The 26,584-nt window shown below is 37.3% G+C and overlaps 1 protein-coding gene across 3 annotated transcripts in view; it reads right to left on the bottom strand.

The window, feature by feature from the left end:
- The window catches only part of VAV3 (vav guanine nucleotide exchange factor 3), a 356,611-nt gene that overhangs the window by 91,378 nt on the left and 238,649 nt on the right, over positions 1-26,584 (bottom strand). For 2 of the 3 annotated variants that reach the window (XM_088022339.1, XM_088022340.1), the window contains exons 18-20: positions 25,190-25,215; positions 19,742-19,787; positions 12,854-12,964 (exon numbers count right to left, since the gene is read on the bottom strand). In XM_088022339.1, the coding sequence (XP_087878465.1) occupies positions 12,854-12,964; positions 19,742-19,787; positions 25,190-25,215 (183 nt within the window). The remainder of the gene's footprint in view (positions 1-12,853; positions 12,965-19,741; positions 19,788-25,189; positions 25,216-26,584) is intronic. The other variant, XM_028101955.2, reaches the window with a different exon arrangement.

The raw sequence follows: 26,584 nt of genomic DNA, 5'->3' as shown, positions 1-26,584 counted from the left end.
CCAAACTAGTCCTATATACCCTGACTGCACATGGCCATCTGAGGGCAGAACCAGTCTATTGCAGGTCACCACTGGGATCCCCCTATCACAGCCTGATCTGGAGGGAGGGTGTGACCCATGTCAAGTACTGCTATACCTAACTGCATTCCTCCCTGCTGAAAACTCAGAGCCAAAAGTTCATGGAAGCTTTATCATCTGCTTTGTACACATGCTAATGATACATAAATGAGGAAACAAAAGGCAACGGATATTCTCTCTAAATATTGTTTAAGGGAGATGGTAGTAATTCTCAGAAGTTGGCACATTCCAGAATCAAAGTAGGGAGGGGGAGGAGTATTTCTGGAGAAAGCCCCTAAGGTCACTCTGTTCATAAGTTGTGCCACATGCCCGGTGGAGAGCAGGGTTTTTTGAGCAATGTTTGCTCCCCACACCTTCCTCTTCCTTCCGCCACTTCACCTTATCCTTCCTCTGCACACTACGGAGAAAAATCTTAGGATATTAAGAACAGGTATTAAAAATCAACAAGTCTAACCCACCAATTTTCAAGAGTAAAATAAAGCTCATAAACTTAAATGACTTACCAAAGTCACACAACTGGCTGTTGGCCGTCAGGAATTACCAAGAAAGTGCTTAGTCTCGGGGGGAGTAGAGAGAAGATTTAATGCCTTATTTCTCAAAAGCATAGGCCTTTGGAGAATACCCACATGCACTGAAGCAGGTGGTGTCTAAAATTTAGAAAGGGGTGTGTGGACCTCTAGGATTGTGATGGCCGCCTGCGAGGCTGGTAAAATCCACAATGCCTGGACACACAGCAGTACTTCAAGACGCAGCACAGTGGATGTCCATGGCTCCTGCCTTCTCTCTCACTCTTCTCTGCTCCTGTAGCAAGACCATTCACTGAGACACTCATGTGTAGGCGCTCCCCAGTATTTTCCCTGGCTCTCTTACAAGCAGATCGTTAAGGTCTTTGCTTTCTTGCCTTGGGGAACACTGCAGGGTAGAGAGACCAGACTTTTAGAAATCACCAATTCTCGCTGACTTCTGTAACAACTGAATCAGTGAAGAGAAGATGCCGAGTGGGTCCCAGAGGGGAGAGGAAGGAAGGGTCAACCTCTGAGAAAACCAGCTAGTAAGGGGCCCAATGTCCTCTAAGACAGCCCAGCTATACCTGACTTCTTACCTTACAAATGGTACACTAACTGCCCAGCACAGTCCGCTCTCTTTAAATTTTAATATACATGCTTTAAATATTACAATTACCTGTATGTATTATCCACTTCTACCATCATCCAAAAGAACCGAAAATATTTTATTTAAAAAACTAATACTAGCTAACACTTACATAGCACTTACCATATGCCAGGCCCTAAGAGCTTAATGTATATGAATTCATTTAAGCCCCATGATAATTCCATGAAGTGAGTCTTATTATGATCCTCAATTTAAAGAATACGAAGTTAAAGCACAGAAGGGTTAAGTGAACTAAGCAAGGTCACAGAGCTGGCAAATGGTGGAGTCTAGATTGTATTCCAGGTGGTCTGGCTCTGGAATTCAATACATTTCATGAAAGCATTATAAGCAAGGCATGTGGGAGCTAGCCACTTGTACTGCTGCCTCTGCTCTAATGGGACAAGATGCCTAAAAGCAGAACAAACAAGAGCAGAGCATTGCCACCGGCCTCAGGAGTCTGGGCCCCATCTTTACAGGTCGCAGCTCGCCCTCCACACCTGCCCAGACCCGGGATCCTGAAGATGGTGGTGATGACAGTAGCAATCATTAAGTGCCGTGAGAGAGCCAGACATTTGGAGTGCTAATGCTCTATGAATACATCGTCTCAATTCTTCTACATCAATCCTAGAAGGTAGATACCAATATTACCTCTTCAACAGAAGGCAGATTGAGGCAAAAGAAGTTGACCAGCTTCCCTACGGTGCATCTCGAAGTAGCAGAGCTAAGCGTGAGTCAAAACAACACCAACTACGAAGCCTAATTTTTTAACCACTTATATTGTCTGGCCTCCCACACACTGCACTTAAGATCATGTCTGTTACGGGATAACAATGCAGGAAATAAAATCCAACAAGGTCTCCACAACTGCCTGGAAAATGAGATGGAATTTTTACATAAAATAGTATAAACAGATTCATTGTAAGGAATATTGCTATAATTGAGGATTGAGACCCTTGACTGATGATAGTTGTTAGGATTATATCCACACAGACATGACCAACAAGATGCAATAACATAATCAACTTCTATAAATTATTTAAAATGCCAAAATCATGCTCAAACTCCATTTTCTACACAAATCCTAATAAAGATATTATGGAAAAAGACAGTATAAAGAATAAACAGAAGCAACATTTATTACATTTGTTTGGGGTCATTTCCTGATATTTTGCTATGATTTTATTACCTAATTATATTAAAATCACAGCAAAGATATACTAATGAAAGATCTAGAATGCTGTAGGAAATGAGCTTCCTTTCTTGCCTGGAACTGTAGTGACCCAACACTGGCAGGGACCAGAGGGTCCATCTCTGTGCCTCTCTGCCCCTCTCTGCCTAATTGAGGCCCTTCAGAGAATCTTTGATGGGCTGTCCAATCACTTCAAGTGGTCCTCTCTCACCTGGGATGCAGACATTCTACTCATGCAATAGCAACCTAGACCCCTCCCCAGAAGCCCTGACATCAAAGTCATATTCTTCCCTCCTCCTAAGATTAGCAATTAAGAATGCTTATCCTTCTTTACTCTGACCAGGATTATTTTCCTGTAGCCTATCTCAGTTCACTTTATCCCTCCCTTGAGCATCTGGCATGATCCATGGCTCAGACCATCCTGGCTACAACATATATCCCTTGATAAAATATACTGGTTTAGTGAATACAGCCCCCACCCCCAGGCAAGACTCCTAAATGATTTTAAAACATCTAATGCTTTTACTGGTTATGGAAACATATATATAAAATTTCTATTGTATTTTATACAAAATATATAAAATTTTTATGTCAACTCGGACAGTTTAACCTTTCAGGGCAGCTTCCTCATGTGTAAAACAAGCATAATATCTACTCCACGTTTTTTTGTGAGAATTAAAAATGAAGGATATAAAAGTACGAGTATGTGAATAAGTAACGCTCTTAAACATTTGTCCCATGGTTACTTTGCCAACATGCTGATGAACCTATAAATCCCATCTAAGAATGGTTGTTCTTACATACATCTACAATGGCTGTTCTTAGTTGTGGCGTACAATGAAATGTGTAGCATGAAAGATCAGCAAACCATCACCTTTTCCCTTACTGTAGTGAGAGAAGGAAAAACTCAGAGCAAGGTCCTGGGGTCTATGTGCGATTGGACAGGAGGAAAGTGACAATTCTAGAAAAGATTTATTGTCAAAGGAGTGTAAACAGTTCAGTAGGAATTTCTAAGACTTACTCTTAACTTTGGTCTATATTTTTAAGTGACTCCTACACTGGGACTGGCACACGATACACAGGATTTAGCTGGCACTGTCTTATTACAGAAGCATCCTGTAACAATTAGTTCCCAAGCTACTTAGCAGAACATGTTTCTTTGAATTCTCTTCAACTCTTTTGCAATAAGGGTGTGAGGCTCAAGATCTCTGATGGAGTCTTGCTGACTATGCAATGAAAAGCCCCAAGGGAGAAAGTCAAGAGCTGATAAGAAGGTCAAGAACAACACCGGGAAAAAGAGACAGATGGGTTAGGACAGTGTTCTTTAAAACTGAAGACAGAAAATAATTCTTGCCTACACTTTAATTCTACTTCACCTTACAAAAACCTCCTGCTGTTCTACTCTGCTCAACCTCTTCTTTCCAAACTATTTTGACTTTAAAAATGAACCAAGCCTTGCTACATGTCCATATGATCTCCTCTTTATCCTTCACTGTTTTATGGGGGACAAAAAGAGGTACCCACTGTTGTTGATGGACCCTACCTTAGCCTGCCTCCTGTGATCTTCCAAAGCCTCAGGGCTGCATCTTCAGCAATGACCTTAGAAATTTTTGTTCTTCTTTTGGCTTTTAATGATGGTTTTAACCGGGGCCATAGAAATGAACAAGAAAGGGCATGTCTTCTAACAAGGACAAGTTAGAAATCAACACTTTTCCAAGGTGCCTGAAAATTTCACCATGGACCCATTCTCATCCCCGATATGTGGTAGCCAGCTGTAAAGACTGTAAACAAAGCAGAACAAAGCAGAGAGAAGCCACCGTTTCTTGCACATCAGGGTTTTCTTTTTTTTTTCCTATTTATGATTGTTTGAATTTGTGCATCCGTTTTCTCCCATGCAGCTTTACGATTCCTTTATTTTTTTACATTGACATTGCTTTCATCTATTGGCTTAAGTGCCATAATACTCATTAATTTTTGTTATTTGTAAATAATTTTTTTAAATTAGGAAACAAAAAGATGTAAAAACACAGTTACAGAGAAAGAGCAGTAAAATTTCCAGTGAATGATAAATTTATAAAAAACTATTTAGAGGCTGTCCTAACTGCATGGCTGACCCTAAAATTCTATCACAACTACTAATCAAGCACATAATTCTAACATTGAAAGGCTAATGATAGCCTTTCAATAGATAGATATATGGCAAATGAGAGATTTATGGCAAAATAATGAAGATTTCACAACTTGGCACTTATTTTTAATTTTTATTTTATTTCATGGGTTTGTAGCTCATGACTAGGTTCAGTTTTCTATCTTGACCAGGTTACTATCTCATTGGAGCTAACTGGTAATACTGTGATTCAGATAAGGTGACTATTTTCATTTCACAGATGAGAAAACTGAAGCTATTAACTTGCCCAAAGGTTTACACAGAAGCCTGGATTAAAAGCCATGTTCTCAAACTTCAAGCCCATACTGTTTCCTACCAGTGAGAGTAAGAATTTCTGTCACTGCCATTTATTGGCCATTTACCCAGTGTCAAGCACTGTGTCTCAAAAGTTTTGACGGTTATGACCACATAAGTAGGAAGGTAACAAACCCAGCAATCTGCATACAGATTTCCCTGATTCAGGGGCCCGAACTGAATACCCTACATTGCTGTATACCATTCACACGCATTCTTAGAGCATGTTAAACTTACATATCATCACAAATTAAATAACAGCCTAATTAAAACCTTTTCAAATAAAGATAAAAAAATAGGAAGATGGGTTTTTTTTTTTTTTTTTTGCCTTTCAGAAATGTTATTGAAAAAAATTGGCAAGAGACATGAAGTATATTTGTTCTTGTGCTTCAATGATGATTAATGAACTCCTTTCTGGAGAGGGAAGATCTGCACTTGGCATTGATATTATAAACTTTTCTCATCCCAGTAGCTTCTCTTTAGGTGGGAAAAGTGGTTACATAAGGCAGTGATTAATGAGATGCCACAAATGTTGATTTAGTTCCAGATAGGGATTTTTTTCTCTTTCTCAAAACTAAATGCTTCACCAAAATTAATTTTAAGTCACACTACAAATATGAGTAAAGTGCCGATTCAAGTTGAAAATATCTCATATGCTCAACCTGAGTCCATATGCTTTTTTCCAATTTCTTCCTGTTTTGCTAGGAAAAAAACATCCTTGAACAGAATGAGATTCCAAGAAGGTGTTGCCATTTCATATTTTCAAAACCATTGGCCAGATTCTGTTCTTGGATACTGCTTGAATTTAAATGGAAGATTCTTAACTTTTAAAAAAAATGGGATCCCCAAAGCATAGCATTATATTTTTTAAATGGCAAGTTCCTTCCTCTAAGAGTTAAAACCTGTAATATTAGCAATATAATGGGGGGTAGAGAAATACATGAATATTTTTATTTTCATCCATCTAATCTATGTGCCCCAAACAAACTGAAAGAATTCTCTGTCCCAAGAAGGAAGGTTCTATTCAGACTTGAAGGCATCACATGATTCCCTTGGGCCATTTAAAATAGCAGGAAGCTACAAGCAAAATCGTTGGAATCTGGACATCCAGAGGCATTTTCCCTGAACAGATAGATCATCAGGAGCAATATGCCAGGTAGGAAACCAAAGTCGTTATTCTATCTGCTTGCAACTGGATGCCCCAAGAAAGACTACTTATTAAACCTCCTAATGTTTTCATGCTAAAATATAGAATTTCCATTGTTTTAAAAATGAGGAATATCTATAGCATCTTTCAAATAAAGTTGAACTTGAAATTTTCTTACTTTAATGAAAAATTATTAAAACTAAAAATCTTTTAAGATAATAAGCCTAGTCTCAGGCCCAGAAGCAGCAGTGTAAGTTAACATGACAAGAGATTTGTAAAATTGAGGATATATATTTACAGGGGGAAAGAGAGCAATGGGAAGTGGGAGATACTCTGAACTCAAAACACAAAACATTCTTTCCTCCTGCTCCTAGAAAGGCTGGGGAGAGGTAATTTTAGTTTATCATAGTTTAGAAACAAAAAAGCCTGATTGTCTCAATATTACATACTTTTATTTTTCACATACTATTCCCTTACTACCTATACGTAGCACATATTGTGACATATTTTGCATAAGATAATTTATTCTTTGAGAAAATATCTATATAATAAAGCACAAAAGGAAAAGTAAACAATGTAATATGGTTGTTAAGCAACATGCAAAAAAGGTAAATTTAAATTTTGTCAAGAGCAGTACTATAAATCCTTAAAATATTTTGATGTTCATTTTGGAACTGCTCACAGAAGTTTATTTTTTATTTTTTAAAAGACTTTATTTATTGTCAGAGAGACTGAGAGAGAGAGAGAGAGAGAGAGAGAGAGAGAGAGAGAGAGGAGAGAGAGCACAGCATGGGGGGCAGCAGGCAGAGGCTCCCTGCTGAGCAAGGAGCCCAATGACCAGAGCCGAAGGCAGACCCTTAAGGACTGAGCCGCCCAGGCATCCTGCAGCTGCTCACAGAACTTTAATCTATTACTTAAATAAGTTAAATGGCATGGTCTAAATGCTACATAAATTAAACAATAAGACTAGAAGTATTTAACAGAATTCAGAAGGAGAGAACTTTCTGAGCACAAAGGCAGCAAAAAAAGAAAAAAAAGTCCATAAATATCAATAATTTTGATCCCATGCAAATGTAAAACTTTATATAGAAACAAGCCAGAAAAAATTTTGATAAATATAAGGTTAATATTAATATATAGTCTTACAAATAATTTACAAAAGCACTATATCCTGAATAGAAAAATGGATAAGGTATAAACAGATAATTCACAGAAGAACAATACAAGTAGCCAATAAACATTAAAAAGGATCTATATTGCTAGTAATAAAGTTTATATGATATGAACTACTATATATAAATAGTAATATCCTATTCCTTTCTCATCAAATGATTTAAAGTAAAAAGAATAATACAGTGTTGTTAAGCATAGGGTGAGACACAGTCTCATATGTCAGAAATGGTGGGGATCTAATTCAATGTTAAATTTCTAAAAGGCAATTTGGCACAACATATATATCCTGAGTGTAGGAATTAACAAGTTTTGATCCAGAAATTCCACTTGCATGACTCCATTCTTAAATAATACTAATCTGCCATATGGATAAGTATATTCATGCATAGAAGTTCTTCAAATAGTATTTATAATAATGAAAATTAGAAAGACTCTTGTCCAACAAGAAATAATTCTAAAACCACCTGATTTTTTTTTTTTAAGACTATTTAATGATTCAAAATACCCTTCGCAGTTCAGCTAGGATGATCTTTTAAACCAGTCTCAGAAGACCATATCCTCTAGTTGAAAGGCTCACCCTGCTCTTCAGAATAAAAATCAAATTTCTGATGTGGAATTAAAGATCTTGCCTTGGTTGTTCTCATGGTACACAGCTCTCCCTCTCAAGCCCTAGCCAGTCTTTGCTTTTTCCAACCCAAGGCCTTTGCTGGAGCTGTTCCTTCTTCCTGCAAACTTCCTGTCTCCATTCATATTCTGTCAATCCCCTACACGCATCCTTTCAGTTTAGACATCATTTCCCGATGTCCACATATCCAAAATATGTGCTTCCTTTAAGCATAGTCCCTGTATTACCCTGATATCAATTCTTACCTTTGGCTCCATGACACTGTTTGCTGCGTTAGGGATAATACCTCTTGTTCATCCCTATAAATTTAACATTGTGCCTGCATACTTATCAAATGGTTGAATGAACACGTGAATAAACAAATATGCTCAGGAGACAAAGTGATAAAAGTAGAATACTAAATTGGAAATACAGACCTTTTATAAACATATGGCTACACACAAAGAAAAGAAAGTCCTAAGAAAAATGCATAACAAAATAACAACATAAAGGTGATTTGGCAATTTGTCCAGGAAAATTTTTTATAGTTTCTTATATTTTCTGAAATTTTGAGAATTCTTCAAAATGCAAAACTAATTTATTGAAGATCAGTATTTTTTTTAAATCTGTGCTGTCTCACCTTTAAATTCAGAAAAAAAATTGAAACATATATAAAAACCATGAAATATCATACATGACATGAAAAATACCTTGGTAACAAATGCATCTTGTATTTCTGTCACCAACTACAATTATCCAAAAGACAATACTCCAAAATAATGTGAAGGCAGTTTTCCAGAAATGCACAATACTGAAAAATTCTACATTCCTTTAAATAATTAACTGCTTAAAATGGCTTTTTTAAAAAAGTCAACTGCGTTCAAGTTGAATATTGAGACTGCCAGAAATTATTCTTTCCATTTCAAAACTGTGAAACAGAGTGAGTTCCACCAGCGGGTCTCTGTGCCAGTGTCTACAGTTGTTTGTTTCAGAACCTCTAATTAGCTGCCTTATCTTCTACTAGAGATTCTTCTGGTGCTAAATTTTAATCATCCAAATTAATTGAAATACTGTAGCAATTTCAGATTAACATTTTCAAAATTAACAATGCATAAAATAAAATCACCCACAAATCTGCTTTGTAACAGCAGTCACTAATGAACTCCGCAAAACAGACCCGATCACACTGCTAATTTTGCACTGTACTGTACAGCTGAACTCCAGGAAATAAGCTCTCCTCTGTGCAAAAGCTGGCGTAAGTAGGGGACACAGAAGATCTCTACAAGAGTGAGGTCTCTGGAGCCAAACACTGCAATTAAGTCCTGGTACCAGCCAGGTGCTGTGTGTGACCTTGGGTAAATTACTTAAATCTCTCAGACCTGAGGCCGCCTCCACTGAAAAACAGCAGTATCTCAGAGGTTGTGGCAGACAGACTCTAAGATGGAACCCAGTGATCCCTACTGAACCCCAATAATACCTCCTGGTATTCACACACTTGTTAATCCCCTGCCCCGAATGCAGGCAGGACCTGTGACTTGCCTCTAGCTAATAAAAAGGGGATGGGATGTTATTTCCATGATTGGTGTTATATAAGATTTGAATTTCCATCTTGCCAGGAGACTCTATCACCTTGTTGGTTTGCATGCTTTGATGAAGCAAACAGCCATGATGGGGAGGCCCATGTGGCTAAGAACTGAGGGCAGCCTCTGGCCAACAGCGACCTAGGAATTGAGGACCTAATTCAACAGCCAGAAAAGCATCCTGCTAACAAGTATGTAAACAAGCTGGGGAGTGGACCTTTCACAACTGATCCTTCAGATGAGACACAGCCCTGTCTAACATCCTGAGAGAGGTCTTGCAGGAAACCATGAAGCAGAGGACCCAGCTAACTCATACCCAGATTTCTGACCCACAGAAACGCTGAGGTAATAAATATGCGCTGTTTTAAGCTGCTTAAATTTATGGCAACTTGTTAGATAACAATGGAAATGAATACAGAAGTATTAGTAATAACCATCACCACTGCCATCATTTACAGAGATGTGCTACATCTCATTAATGAATGCTTTATCTATTATCTATTCTTCACAATGACAGTAGGAAGTCTGCTGCTACTGGCCCCACTTTAGAGAGGATAAAACAGGCTGACTTGCCTAAGATTGTACAACTAGTAAGTAGAGAAGCAGGACACAAGCCTACTGCAGGGCTCTCGGTCTAACCCACTGCACAGGGCTGCCTCCAATGACTAAAAACATTGATGGGAGTGAAAATACCTAATACAGACAGAAGTAGGAGGATTCTTCCCTCCCTTTCTTTCCTCATCACTCCTTTGTTGCCACAGAGGCAGGCTGTGGCTAATTTAATGCCTCAAGGGCTACACTCTCTGGCTCTCCACCACTCTCACCCTGATTCTTCCAATGGAGAGCTGGCACATTTCTTCCCATGTGCCTCCATGAAACACGCTGTGTTAGGTCCCATTTCCTCAGTTCTCTTAATCTGACAGACAAATCTGTGCTAATTTGTGAGTAGATAATGGTGGAACGAAGGATTACCTCCTTCTAGAAACATAATGCCTGCATCCAAAGGAGAATACCAAATGTATATTTTGGGTACAGTGACATGGTTACAAGGTGCTGTTGGGAAGCAAGAAAGTTTGTTTCTCAGGTATCCCTGCAGTTAAAGCTATCAGCAGGGACAAGACTGTGTTGGGACTGACCGCTTCCCATTTCAGGTACATTCCTTCAGATTTACGTCTTTCGATACAAGAAAATAATCAGAAGAGTGTAAAAATGGGAAAAGGACAAAGTAGAAGTGGAAAACCCAGCCATGGTATGCCCAAGAGGAAAATGTCTGAAACTCATTGTATACAGTAACAGATGTACCAACACACCTCAGAGATATTGCAGGTTCATTTCCAGACCACCACAATAAAGCAAATATCACAATAGAGTTAGATGAATTTCTGGTTTCCCAGGGCATATAAATGTTATGTTTATACTATACTGTAGTCCATTAAGTGTGCAATAGCACTACATCTACACAAATCTACATACCTTAATTTTAAAATATTTTATTGCTAAAAAATGCTAACCATCATCTGAGCTCTCGGGAAATCATAATCTTTTTGCTGGTGGAGGGTCTTTCCTCGATGTGGATGGCTGCTGACTGATCAGGATGGTAGCTGCTGAAGGCTCGGGTGGCTGTGGCAACTTCTTCAACTAAGACAGCAATGAAGTTTGCCACATCGATTCTTCCTTTCACAATTTCTCTGTAGCAAGTAATGCTGTTTGATAGCGTGTTACCTACAGCAGAACTTCTTTCAAAATTGGAGTCAATCTTCTCAAACCCTTCTAGTGCTTTATCAACTAAGTTTATGTGATATTCTCAATTCTTTGTTATCATTTCAACAATCTTCTCGTAATCTTTACCAGGAGTAGATTCCAGCTCAAGAAATGACTTTCTTTAAGATGCAACTCTTCATCTATCATGAGATTGCCGCAAATCAGTCCCATCTTCAGGCTCCACTTCTAATTCCAGTTCTCTTGCTATTTCCACCATATCTGCAGCTCCTTCCTCCAATGAAGTCTGGAACCCCTCAAAGTCAGCCATGAGGACTGGATTCAACTTCTTCCAAATGCCTCTTAATGTTGATATTTTGACCTCTTCCCATGAATCAGGAATATTCTTAATATCATCTAAAATGGTGATTCCTTTCCAGGAGGTTTTCAATTTACTTTGCCCAGATCCTTCAGAGGAATCACTATCACTATGTACTTCTTAAACAATAAGGCTTAAAATTCAGAATGACTCCTTGATCCATGAGCTGCAGAATGGATGTTGTGTTAGCAGGCATGAAAACAACATTAGTCTTGTTGCACATCTTCATCAGAGCTCCTGGATGACTCGGTGCATTGTCAATGAGCAGTAATATTATGAAAGGAATACTTTTTTTCTGAGTAGCAGGTCTCAACAGTGGGCTTAAAATATTCAATAAACCATGTTGTAAAACAGATGTGCTATCATCCAGGCTTTGCTGTTCTGCTGATAGAGCACAGAGTAGATTTAGCCTAATTCTCAAGGGCTCTAGGATTTTTGGAATGGCAAATAAACACTGGTTTCCTTTTAAAGTTACCAGCTGCCTTTGCTCCTAACACACAAGTCAATCTGTCCTTTGAAGCTCTGAAGCCAGGCATTGACTTTTCCTCTCTAGCTATGAAAGTCCTAGATGGCATCTTCTTCCAATAGAAGACTATTTCATCTACATTGGAAACCTGTTGTTTATTGTATCCACCTTCATTAATTATCTGAGCTAGAGCTTCTGGATAATCTGCTGCAGCTTCTACAACAGCACTTGCTACTTCACCTTGCACTTTGATGTTATAGAAAGGACTTCTTTCCTTAAAACTCATGATCTAACTTCTGCTGGCTTCCAACTTTTCTTCCACAGCTTACTCACCTGAGTTTCACAGAAATGAAGAGTTAGGGTCTTGTTCTGGATTAGGGAACATTGTGGCTGGTTTGATTTTCTATCTAGATCACCAAAACTTTCTCCATATCAGCAATAAGGCTGTTTCACTTTTTTATCATTCAGGGGTTCACTGGAGTAGCACTTTTAATTTCCTTCAAGCATTTTCCTTTGCATTCACAACTTGTCTAACTACTGCAAGAGGCCTCCCTTTTGGCCTATTTGGGCTCTTGTCATGCCTTCCTCTCTAAACTTAATCAGTTCTAGCTTTTGATTTAAAGTGAGAGACATGCAACTTGTTCCTTTCACTTGACCACTTAGAGGCCATCATAGTGTTATTAATTGGCCTAATTTCAATACTGTTGTGTCTTAGGGAGAAGGGAGGCCCGAGGAGAGGGAGAATGATAGGGAAACAACTAGTCAGTGGAGCACAGAAACAGATACATTTATCAATTAAGTTTGCTGTCTTATATAAGTGTGGTTTGTGGCACCCCAAAACAACTATCTAGTGACATCAGAGATCTTGGATCACAGGTCACCATCACAAATAATAATGAAAAATTTTTAAATATTGTAAGCATTACCAAATGGTCCCAGAGACACGAAGTGAGCAAATGCTGTTGGAAAAATGGTGCCAATAGACTTGCTCAGTGCAGGGTTGCCACAAACCTTCAACTTGGTGAAAAACACAGTATCTGGGGAGAACAATAAAGCAAAGTGCAATAAAATGAGCTATGCCTGTATATAAAGTCCTGCTCAAACTAAGCTTCTCCTTTTCCCCTCCCCCATTCTTTGTAAACATAGCGCTTTTTTTTTTTTTTTTTTAAGATTTCATTTATTTATTTGACAGAGAGTGCGCACAAGCAAGGGGAGCAGCAGGCAGAGGGAGAAGTAGGCTCCCCGCTGAGCAGGGAGCCGGATGTGGGGCTGGATCCTAGGATCCTGAGATCATGACCTGAGCGGAAGGCAGACACAGCCCCTTAACCAACTGAGCCACCCAGGCATCGCGATAGCCCTTCTTTCTTACGGAAAACAAAGTTCAAATGGAAATCACTTTTTTTTCCTTTTTACTTGTTTTTCTAGCTTGAAGTGGATTTATGTCACTTGACAAACAAAAGCATACTGGGTGCTAATGAACTGAGCTGACCCAAACCTAGTAACAGACTGGCAACTTTGAACATCTACAGTTCAATGTAAATTTACTTTCACTGATGTGACTGTCAGATATTTTGTCTCCTTGTCCTGTGCCCTTTAGTCCACATGCATTCTTCCTCATTTGCCTGCCTAGTCAACTACACCATTTATAACCTACAACACATATTTTGGTGGTTCACCACATACCACACAGTATTACTGTTGGACATGTTGTTTTCGTATGTCTTATTCTCGCCAACAAAATTCCAAGTTTCTCAAAGATGGTAAGTTTCCATATATTTCTAATATCTATGTAGGAAAGAATGAGTCTCAAAAAAGTTATCTGTAGAAAACAATTAAGTAGCTAACATAAACTTCAAATTAAAATTTTTAAAAGTCAACTTGATTTGAATATACTGAAAGATATAACTGCCAATATGAGTCATTTTGATAGAAATTCCACAAACTGACCTCCAATATTCTAATTAACTTGTGAATCATTCTCCCTATTTATATACAGAACCACTATATACTATTTGAAACCAGTCATTTTGACTCCACTGGTTCCTTTCATTTGCCTTACTTCAGACTAAAGCTCCGGAACAAGGTTACTTGGTTGCCAGAGGACACTGACCCACAAGAAATTTCTGAAGTTTTTTTGTGTGTGTGTACTTAGTCTTATAGGGCACATTCTTCTTCTTCTGACATGTAATATTTGACTACCAGGACCATAGATATAGCAAAGGAAGCCCAGGCCATACTTTTCAAGTAAGGAGTGCTTTATTCAGTGATAAATGCTAAAAGCAGCTCACCAGGTTTGAGACCTCCTTTTTAGAATATTTTTCTAAATACTTAATACATTATTTTCTAAAGACTGATTACTATAATAACAGAAATTATCAGTTAGCAGTGCATAAATGACCCAGAGGTAGGTTCTATATATAATATTCCAAATGTTTTATTTCAATAATCACATTATTGATACTGTGTTTCCCACCAAAAGCATCCCTGTGTAGGTCTTCAAATATTCACCCCACCCTGATTCCTATGCCAGAGGTACCCGAGCAGGTGGAAAACACGGGCTTACTTAGCAAGGTGTGGACACACCTGCCAGATGACAGCAATAGTGACCCTTTGTGAGCCTGGCATGAGACTCTAAAAGAAAAAACAAATCCTCCCCAAACCAGAAAAAGGTGTGAGCATGGGACTAGGATGTACATTTCAGAAATCTGTCATCAATGTAAAGGGAACGAGAAGGGTAGTAGTCCTGAAAATAACTACAAGGGGATCGATCACCTTAGTGCAAAACTAGTCTTATCGTCTATAATTTAATAGAAGCTTGAGAACAAATCAACTATTTTAAAAACCAGAGCAGGCTCCCAGCACTCATTTGCAGCTTGGATTTCTCATTTCTGTGCAATGCATCTTAATCACTGGGTTCTACTGTCCCAATTTTTTCAAGTTCATTCTTTTAATGTGAAATATACTTTTACACACTTACAATTATGCTCCCAATATTTAGATTAGTATTTATATCTGATGAGAAATTAGTTTTAGGGGTGACAGAAAAGACAGAAGTAGGTCTGTCTGATATGGAAATATCATAATCTATGGATACTTTATTACTTATTATAGACAAAAGCTCATTTACTAAAGCCTTCAAGAATATACATTTGTCTCCCCCATAAAAAAAGGAAAAAATGTATTTTTAGATCAGTGATTTTTAAAATCCTGGGCTGCTATTTTTCTCATCAATGTTTTGTATTTAGAAACTAAAACTACAAAATTTCTCTACTGAGCAAATTGACATTATGTTTAGAAGCAAAGCTAAAAGAAATCAACAATCCTGTTCAGATTTGGAATGAGTTCAACAATTGTTTGAAATTAAAACATTAAGGAAAACTGTATTAAAATGTGATTCAATACAAAAAACCAGCATAACAAAATTGCTATTTACATAAATAAAAACATATATAGACAACCCAGACTAAAAGCAGTATGAGCCCACATGTGCTTCTCTCTTTCAATTCCATTTGTTTTGCACATAATTAGATTTTTTATGTGTTTATCAGACTATTCACTGTGTTTATGACACTTGCCATAGCATAGTGAGTCAGTATATAAAATAGTAATGTAATATTCAAATATTTTCATATGTACACCCATATACATGCATTTATGCAATTAAGACTTTGTGCCTGTATCTGTTCCTTCTTCAGGCAGAACAGAAATTCCTTATGAAAAGGAGCTATGTTTTATAATTAATGATATTGCTGGTGCTTATTGTGGTATACAAAGCTAGCTGGTAATGAAAGAGTTCTTGAATTCCTTTCTTCATACAAGAACAAATAGGAATGGCATTACATGTCAATCCTATCCACCTGAAAGAGAAAGTGACCACCTTTGAAGGTATCTCTGCTAAAAAACTGTAGGACATCTCCTCAGTGAATAAGAAAAGACAATGTTTCCAAGCCACATGTTTCTCTTTGTAATCAAAAGTTACAATAAGCATATGAAAAGCAAGAGCGCTCCAAAAGAACTCTTTTATCATTTAACCATTATCTCTTCATTTACTATTCAAGGTTATCAGGAATCACATGGGTAACTTAAGATCAGAAAGAAAATGGGCTACCTAAATATCTGCCATCTACTCCATCTAATCTTTAGGCAGCACAATACAGAACAATGGCCTGAATTTTTTTAAAAAAAGCTAGTGTCGGAGATGCTATGAAGTGCACAAATTTAAGACAAAAACATGGGCTTGATCAAAAGAACACATGTCCTGGTATATAGATTTGCCACATACAAACTAAAATAAATCTTGTATATTTTATACGTAGAAGGAAATTTTTAAAGTTCAGTATTAAAATTTAATTGGTAACTTTGACCTTGAGTGCCACTTTAGTAAAATGATAAATACTACAACAGTGCTCAGATTTTGAGATTTACGATCTCATGTTCTTGAAAAAGGCCTAGCACCTCTGTGTTCCTGAAATAATTGATCTGTCTCTTACAAGTGTTATTTTCCTGAAACCAACATCTGTCTTAGGAATAAAAGTACAAACTGATGAAAATACCCTGCTATATTTAAGATATCCAAAAGAGCTACCAGAATTTGCATCTAACACATTACTTTATCTATAAGTAGTCAAGATCATAAATTGATAAATTTCTTAGCACACAATAGAAGAAAAAATCAACTGCAAAGCCATTTGTAAATATTTTCTATCAAGATTAACCACAATTATTAATTAAGAGTGAATGTTTTTTGTTTTTGTTTTTAAGTAGGTTCCACACCCACCATGGAGCTTGAATTCATGACCCTGAGACCAAGATCTGAGCTGAGATCAAGAGCAGATGCTTAACTGACTGAGCCACCCAGGCGGGCCCAAGAGTGAATGTTTAAAATGTGCTAACAAGACACACTGCAAACCTATAGATCACATTTTTCTTAGTTTGAATAGAACCCCACATTATATGTTTTCAACTTGGGAGGTTTTCCTTTCTTTTGTTTCTTTAATGCAATCACAAACACTAGCTTCACCAAAAAACTCTCAACCACCATGGTTGATTGCTTCTCTTAAAGGTATATAAAATATCACAGAAATCCATCAGAGAAGCAGGGAATAACTGCAAATCTGAAAACAACTGTAATTCTGGAACTTCTAGCTTCAGTGGAAAATCAACATAAAATTCTGGCTCTGTTTGCAAAGAAATAACTGGCAAATAATGACTAAAGTTCCCATATTAAGTTTCATGCTCTATCGTAAAGTAATAATTATAATAACGGCACCCCTCCACATTTACTGCATAGCTGGTGCTGTTGTAAGTGCTGTATACCTATTAACTCATGTAATGCTCACAACAACTTTGTAAGGTAGGTTCCATTATTAGTGTCCTTTTAATGAGGAAACTACAGCAGAGAGAGAATGAAAGAAATTGCCACAGGTTAACAGCAAATGAGCACTTAAGTTGGGACCCCAGCCCAGGCAATGTGCCTCAGAGCCATGCTTCTTTCTCACCACTAGATTATTCAGTGCTCTATTACTACATCCATCCACTTTGTCAGGAGCGGGGGATTAAAAACAAGAGAGCCAATGCGTGCAGAAAAAGCATACGGCTATTCATTAATTCATTTAACAATTATTAGGCACCTACTACCCATAAAACTATGCATTAAGTTCCTTTCCAAAAAAAGGTTTATAGTTAATCAGTTTTTTCTACAAGCCATCCTAAGTGAGACCCTGGGAAGCAGTCAGTGTATCAGCACTTGGAGATGTCAACTAAATTAGCTAGAAAAGATTAAAGGAATTTCCACAGTAAAAGCACTAACAGCAAATAATGCCCCTTGGAGCAGTTTGTCCTTGCTGAGGAAGCCTCAGTTTTGCTAATTTTTTATTTAAACATCTTGGAATGAATGTACAAACTGTGAAAGTATGCTAAATGATAGTTACATCAGGACCAACTCAGCACAGGGCAGTGGTCAAGCAAGGGTTAGCTTTGAACAAAAAAGCTTTGCAACTTACCAACTGAAAGAAGCAAAGATGCAAAAGACAACCAACTCTAAACACATAATTCAAGCCTAACATCAAAAGATACCACAGAGAGAAACAGTTGTTATAACATTAGCATCTACAACAGGCAAGATTATCAACCCTTTGTTTTTGCTTTTTGTTTTGCTTTTATTCGTAAATGTGGAGAAATGAGAAAATGCTCATATATAATTACCATACCTAATGGAAAACTGTATGATATACAATGTGTGTGTGTGTGTAGGTGTGTTTATGTGTGTACTTATTTTTCTCTTACAAACATAACATATAGGACCCCTTCTTTTGTATTTGTAAGTTTATTCTTCATGAAGTTCTAAAATCTTTGGTCAATTAGGAATACCGGAACAGCAGTACCTATACAGAGCCATCAACTTGAGGATAAACTATCATATTACTCATCCACTTTGTTATATTTAAACATTGTATGAATTCACTATATCTCTACTTAAATAATCTAAGGGCTCCTAAAAATTCTGGCTATAAAGTAAATTGTTAATTGCCAAATGTGTTCCTACTGACACACTAAAGAAATTCATTTCCCTGGAAGAAAATGGATTAAATGAAAATGCCCATAGAAGAGAAAATATTTTTAAAATAACACTTGTAAAGGTTAGATCGTTTTCTGAAATAAAAATACTACAACTCACACAAAATAAGAAAAAAAAAAATATGCTGACAGTCATACTAAATAGAAAAGAAGTCACTTCTAAATATTATTCCAGAATCCTCTGCAAAGGGTTTTGTGTTGGGAAAGTTCAAACTATTAAAATAAACCAGACCCCCTATTTTTTAAATGGCCTCAATTTTGTTCTGTAGTTGGAAGATTTAAACTGATCTCAGGACATAAGTGAGGCAATTTCTAGCCAGAGGCAACAAAGCTTCTATAAATCTTTTCAAACAGCTCATAAACTGGCATGGCTACCATGGGTGTGGTTTCAGTTAAAAGCTATAATGCTTTGAAAGCTAAACTTTACAACTAGGTGAACACTGTTTATGATGAGAAAACAAAACACATAATCCAGATTATTTTCCAGCAGGTTTACTTCATGTCCCACCTGATTTATTGTCAAATTCATATATTTTGAATCCTTTAGCTATGAATACCCTTTACCCACAATAATACGACCATATACATAGCAAATCTTTGGTAATTAAACTGTGGAAGGCATTGCTTAATGGATGAAAAAATAATTATACTAAAATAATGACAGGGCAAACTTCATGATGTTAAATAGAAAACAACTGAATGCTCTCTGCAGACAAATAATTGGTCCCCAAGGAGGGTACTTATTCACAAAGTCCTTAAATTCATTCTTCCATTATAAAATAGTACAGATAAAGGGTGAAGAAAGTATTTTCCCAAATGCGGAGGGTACCAAGATTGTCTAGTTTACGAGCTCCCTCCACCACCTTAGAAAAGTCCATTTTTAAGTGCCAACTTGTTGGTTGATTTTCTTTCCATATTTGGGAGGGAGAAGGTGGAGGGCATTGGATATGTTAGCATTAACCCAACAGCCTGAGGCTGTTCGGTAAGAAAATAACCAGCTCAGTCAATGGTTCTTGAAAGAGTGTGGTACTGGTGGTTACTCATCATGTGAGCCTGTCCCAGGAAGCACCGTCAGGTAAATGATTTACACGTTAGACTGGCGCCTCCTGGTCACACATTACATACCAAACTGCCAGGAACAAAGGCCAACAATCTGTCTGATTTCTATAGCAATTCCCATATACTTTCCTAATTGCTTAACTGAAGTCATGATTATAGACATGTAATCAGAAACACACCTGGATCCACCTGTCTGGGGCTTCTTCGGAGTCCATTGGCCCGTTTCTGTGCAGAAAAGTAAAACAAAGCAAAACAAAGATTAGATTTCACATTAAATTGTATTAGTACACGGTACTTTGGAAGGCCAATTAATGTTGCACTTTCTCCATTTAAAAGTATGACTAAATTTGATCAAAACACATGGTTCTACAGTTTTTATAATTTAAACTTTTTGCTTCTCTAATAAGTCTTCCACTTGAACATCTATATTTGATGTTGTTGATATTATGCCATAGAAAAGAAACATCTTTTCATTTGCCATCTCTGGGTACGATGACTCAAACCCCCCCCCCTTTTTTTTTTTTAAGTTGTAATGACTACAGGAATTACGAGAACAAAGCCCAAGTAGCTATTCTTGGTTGGAAAATGCCCCAGCAAAGACATGTAAACTCCAAAACTCTAACTCAGCTATTTCTGAGTCCTGAGAGGTCAGAGACTGGAGAACCTCAAAACAGAGATCTGAAGCTCTGACTTTAACACACACTTAACTGAGAATGGTGTTTTAATTATGGTCACTTGTATCTCAGTACTTGACGAAATAACATAGGCATGCAGCTTGTGAACCATGAAAGTGAATTCTTATCACAGGAAAAGCCATAAGAAAAATTGTGCATTACAAAAATTAGAAGATGCAAAAGAAATTTTAAATGTTTGAAAATGCATGGTTATGTGTTCAATTTCACATGGAATTAAATTCATTTCCACCTAATAACTATAGTAATCTCACTAATTAATAAGGACTTGATTATCACTTTTTATTACACAACTGGATGAAATGCTGAGTCTATACCATATAATTTAGATTTTCACAAAAGCAATTTTCTCCCTATGTGTGTTGGGGTTTGCGCCTGTGTGTGGAGGAGACTTGGTTTCATTCAGAGCACATGTGGCTTTGCCAAGCACACATTAGCCACGGATTTTTCTTGGGGTTCTTCCTGTTTTCATTCACAAGTTAAATGGGTGAAAAAGGGTCTTACAGCTTTCTTAATGGCCTCGAAGCCCACCCAGCAGACGTTCAGTTTTCTCAAGGTGAAAGCAAACTGGAGAAATTTTAAAATTTTGTGTTTTTAACCCAACTACTTTCAAAATGAATTTGTAAAATCTGAATATGACCATTAAGATCAGTGTTGAACCTGTATTGAGCAAGACAGATAGCCATACTGGAAAAACTAGTATAAAGAAGGCCGTTATAAGTGAGAAGAAAATGTCACTCTGGGCTTCTTGGTAGCCAAGGCACAGAAAGGGGAAGCATAAGAGTCAAAGATTCATAGCTGATAATTTGGAAGAAAGCTGCTTTCAGAGAAAAATCTCTTTTCTATCTGAAATGGTATAACATTCTTTATAGCTCTATAAAGGACAATGAATGCAAGGGACAATATTTTCAACAGGAAAATATATAATGATGGATATCAGGTTGCTACTTACTTCCTACATATCCCTTCACCTTCTTAATGTACAGAAGCTGTCTTTCTATGTTCTTATATCTCCTACTATCAAAACGCTTAGAGGCAAGAAAGGAATTCAACCTTTGGGTGTTAGTCCTGGAATCCCTGAATTAGTACCACTTAAAAATTATAGACTTAAGGGGCGCCTGGGTGGCTCAGTCGTTAAGCGTCTGCCTTCGGCTCAGGTCATGATCCCAGGGTCCTGGGATCGAGTCCCGCATCGGGCTCCTTGCTCAGCGGGAAGCCTGCTTCTCCCTCTGCCTGCAGCTCCCCCTGCTTGTGCTAGTGCTCTCTCTCTGACAAATAAAATCTTGATAAAAAAAATAAAATTGTAGACTTAAAATGTGAAAAAGAGCCCTTGAGTTTAAAACCAACACTCTATTACCTTGAAGTTAGGAATAAAATAGAGAACAATTTGCAACAACACAGATGTACCTAGAGGGTACAAACTAAGTGAAAAAAGTCAGAGAAAGACATACCACAGGATTTCACTCATATGTGGAATTTAAAAAAAAAATGAACAAAGAAAAAAGAGAAAACAAACAAAAAACAGACTCTTAAATACAGAGAACAAACTGGTGGTTTCCAGAGGGGAGAGGGTGGGGTGAGTGAAATAGGTGATGGAGATTAAAGAGTACACTTGTCACTGTATTGTACACCTGAAACAAATATCATACTATGTGAAAAATATAGAAAGTATGGTATAATTATTAAGAATATGGATTCTAGAATCAGACTGCCAGAGTTCAAATTCAGACCTTGTCACTTGGCACCTGCTATTTGATTGTGAACAAGTTAGTTAACATCTCTGTGCCTCAGTTTTCTCACCTATAAAAATGGGGATAATAATAGCACCACTTCACAGCATTTGTGAGAATTAAATGAATCATGTGAAATGACTGGAACAGTTGCTGCCATGCAATAAGGATTACTAAGTGACAGCTTATTATTATTATTATTATTATTAAACTTCACGGTATTTTGACTGTTTAAGTACCGCGCGCTAACCGATTGTGCCACTGGAGCTCCTATTTTGACTGTTTAAATGCACACAAATTACAAACGATTGTAATCCTAAGTTGTTACCCTACTGCTTATGTTTAAGGTTTTTCCTCCTAAAAATCAGTGAGCCTGAAAACAGACTTTTCTACAGGAAGAGTGGGCAGTGGGATTATGATTTGCTGCATTGAAAAAAAAATTTTTAAGCTACTTAGACCAAATACCTCTGGAGATTTATTATACTTCTAAAGCACCTATAAAAGTATTTTACATTGCAAGAAATTTTGGAAATGTTTAACAGAGCATATTTAAACAATTTTAAAATGCTAATTTCAATTGTCATTCTGTCATATTCCATCCAACACACTCCCCTCCCCCACTTGTATTCTCAAAAGCCTGGGACAGCGCTTTTGTCCCCAGCAGGGAGAGGAGAGAAAACAAGAGGGCACAACCCCTGGGAGCTTGTCACGTACAGCTCCATGAGATCAGGAGAATTGATCTTCAGAACCTTCTCAATCTTCTTTGATCAACCTAGAAGGGGCAGGGGAGGGGACAACCAACCAACCTAATTTTAGAAGCATTTGAGTTATTTCTTGCTTCATTACCTGTTACCTTGTCTTTCTCTAAAAGAACTACTTTTATCACCCAAGAATCTCTTCTTGCCTCTTGGGAGAAATTTAATTCTCTGTTGATTTTACCAACAAAATAAGCAAAGGTTCATTTGCTATGGAACTGGCTTTGGTTCCTCTGTTTTAAAGGTGAAAAACCGTTTAAGGAATGGATTTAGAGTACATATGTGTTAAACAGATACTTTGAATGGATACAAATGATAATCTTACTTCCTACAGCTAGAGGTACCTTCTGAAGGTCCACTCCAAAATGGGATGCGGGATGAACATCCCAGGTGTTGTCATGAAGGCCTACAGATGTTGTGGCTATTGAAAACTGACCTACCTCGAGAATGAAGTGTAAAATTAAAAATTAAAAAAGTCACAATCATAGCTATTGAAAGGGGAAAAGAATAGGACCACAAACTGGTATATGGGGAGAAAGAAGATCTTCACAAGAGCGGGTTGATATGCAGATCACAGAGCACATTGTTTATTTCTGGGAAGACTGGAACATAAAGCATCTGCCTCAGAGAGTTAAACTGCCTTCCATACAGTCTTGGTGAAGAGGTATAAAGTGAAAGATGCTTCTTAACGTTCTTTTGCTACACTTCTCCTTAAACCAAGCTAAGATTTCCAAATAGGTTGGCCAGTAACTATAATTATACATCCAAAATAAACGTTATTAGCAGAATCATGTATTAAATAAAAATTGCACTTATTGTATCCAAAAGTTAAGCAAGTCACTAAACCACTGATGCCGCATTAAGAAAAGTCAACGTGAAAATGAATTCATTTCATAATAGGCTTCCATGTAATTTTTTTAAGAGGATAAAATGCCTGGAGAGAATTATTTAGTATCATGTGAAAATTATTAACCACTCCTTATGAGCACACTTTCTGTAAATATACTCACTTCACATCACTTAAATAAAATCAAGTGAAATCATCTTCTTTGGGGAAAAAAGTATCTTTTGTAAAGTAACAAAGGTCACAGCTCTAAAAGGAACTTTGTCTCAATAATCTAAGGATAACATGAGAATAAGAGAAGCAAGCTGTGTTCCAAGATCTTCAGAGGCAGCATCCTTATAGTCCTCATGAAAAACCTTACCTGTCAACTAAACACTGAACGAAATTTCACATTATTTTAGCCCTAGAAGAACTTATGTGAACTATTTTAAAAAATATTCCTTGATCTAGATTCTAGACTTTAAAATATAGTGCACTGATACACCAAAGAGGTGCATATGAGCATCCTCACAACACTCTTGACACCCTATGTGCAAATGACACGCTTGTGCAAAAGAGAAGCAGAAACAATCTTATCTGATGTCTTACTGTACTTTTCATTATTTTTACCACCTATATAAATGCCAGCCTTAAACAATATTATACCACTCTTTATGATATATAATAATCTGTTAAAATAATTTTGTATAGAATTTTTTTGTTATTCTTTTACTCCGAAATTCTCAAGTTACTATACTTTTGGTTCCTATAACCAATCACATGCATTTTATATTTTAATTTTCTCAGTGATATTATTTTTGGAGGTCAGGTGAGAAATTTGCTACTTTCGGTTAAAGGCCAAGGCAATGGTCCAGAACCCGTCATATTTTTCATTCTTTCATATTTTTAAAAAATAGCTTATTCTGAGAGGTGACAGGGATCACACAGTTCTAAGCCATTAGACCTTAGACTGTGTTAAACCAAAAGAAAATGTTATCCGACCTTGCTTTGATCAATAAGACATGATACAAATCATGTTTGTGCTCAAAACAGAAAACTACTAGAAATATGAATCCACATCCTTAGATGAACAACGTTAGAACTTTTCAGGACTAGCAAATGTTGGGCAGCAATGCAATGTTTCATGACAGGGACAGGTCTACTAATTCCCTGGGATGAGGGCTACCATCCTTCTGTACCAGCAGAATCAAAGATATTCATTCCAAAGAATACAGATGCATTAAATTTTATTTAATTAAATTAAAACTCCAGGGGTTTGTGGAATTCTGCAGGAAACTAGGGAAAAGTATTCCCATATCCGTGCCACACATTGTAACAATATTTGAAATTTACCTAAGTACTAAGATTCTGAAAAGTTCCATTTCACACATATTCTTGAATATTCACATTTTTCCTTTACCTAAGATCTTCAGGCAGCGACTGACTGAAAACTCCTCTGATTTAACCTGTGCATTTCATTCACAAGGACTTGGTTGCTCACTGTAGTTCTGTTTCTATCCATTTTAAGAGGTACACTTCACATTCTAAAAGCTCAAGCCTGCTTAAGTTAGCAAACAACCCAAAATGCAAAAGTTATGTATAAAAAAAAATTAAATGTTAATCTTACCTCCAGTGGTTTGAGCGTCCCTTGTTCTGAAACAAATGTAAAAATTGGCATTGTCAGTGTAAAGTTACTTTGTTTGGTCAGCAACCTTAGCTTGTTCTCTGCAGCTTGGTAAAACACTGCAGCTTTGTTTCTCTTAACTGATACTTGCAATGTATTTCCAGGGTCCCTCAGGCTGGGCTAGTAATTGTTTTGCAACCCAGGTTCTCTTGCCTTATTGGCTTGTCAGGAAAGTGACTCATAGTTCTAAATGACTTCTAGGTTATGCTTAACTTTTTCAATTGTTGATTAAGCAATGTCAATCCAACCACATAAAGCTCCTTAAAACAGAGGCTTGCACTAAATTTACATGCATGAGAGAAAGCTAGGTGGGAACCGGTCTTTCAACACACCTAGTTTTAAGAATCTAGACACACAAATTACAAAGGTATTTCATCAACTATAACAATTGTGAATTTAACACTGTACAATATTGCATATGGATTTTTTTTTTCATTAAGTGGCTCTAACTCTTATTTTTGATTTGGGGGGGAAATACAGTTCGATTTAAAGAGGGAAATAAAAAACTGACAGGATTCGATTCCAAGGCTAATTTTCCTTTCATCCTTAGTCTTCCCATCTGTAAATAGAAACAATAATCTCTTCATTACATCTGAGTTCTTGAACATGACGAGCAGTTATAAAAGGCCCTGAGATCTGCAGGTGACTATGGTGGCCGAAGAGTAAAGGGTCACTCTGAGAGTAAAGGCCCGCACTGCACATGGACACCTGGTGGATGATGCTTCCTGTCCCCATTCCCAGGAGCACCTATACACCTTATCGCTTTTCCAGACTGTGAACGAAAACACCTCATCATTTTGAGTCTATGCCTATAGTCTTCCTGTCCAAAATGACCCTCTGAAGAAGTATCTGAGAAAAGAAGAAACTGAGGGAAACATCAGGAAAGAACAGGCAGGCCTAAATGAGAGCTCTGTAAGCTGTTTCCTAGGAGGATCCAAGAAGCCCCACAACAAGAGTTCAAGGGGAAAATTCCGACCAGAACACCTGACTAGCTGTCACAAATTGCTTTACACAGGAAGCTGCCTGGGGCATGGAACAGAAGGTTGTTTTGTTTTGTTTTATAAAGCACTACTCCTGATTAATGAAAATGGAAGACATGAGACCAAAAAGTCACCTTCCTGGAGAAAAGTTAAGTCTGCATTCCTCTGTCAATTTCAAATCCCTTCACCCTGACTTTCACATGACTGCCTTCTCTGAAGGCATCTCTGCCAGGTCTGAAGTTGGCCTTATGAAAGAGTATTCCTGGACGAGAAAGCTATTTTACTTCTTTCCCTCCTCGTTTAGAAATACGTACTGTTTCAGAAGAAAGACTGCCTAAGAGGATCAGTTTGTGGAGAG

Source organism: Eumetopias jubatus, unplaced genomic scaffold (assembly GCF_037043125.1).
Source record: "Eumetopias jubatus isolate StellerSeaLion01/CBP00866 unplaced genomic scaffold, mEumJub1_p1.0 scaffold_4, whole genome shotgun sequence".
Classification (NCBI taxonomy): domain Eukaryota; kingdom Metazoa; phylum Chordata; class Mammalia; order Carnivora; family Otariidae; genus Eumetopias; species Eumetopias jubatus.
Note: the sequence above shows the minus strand (reverse complement) of the source record. Positions and strands in the feature narration are given on the sequence as shown.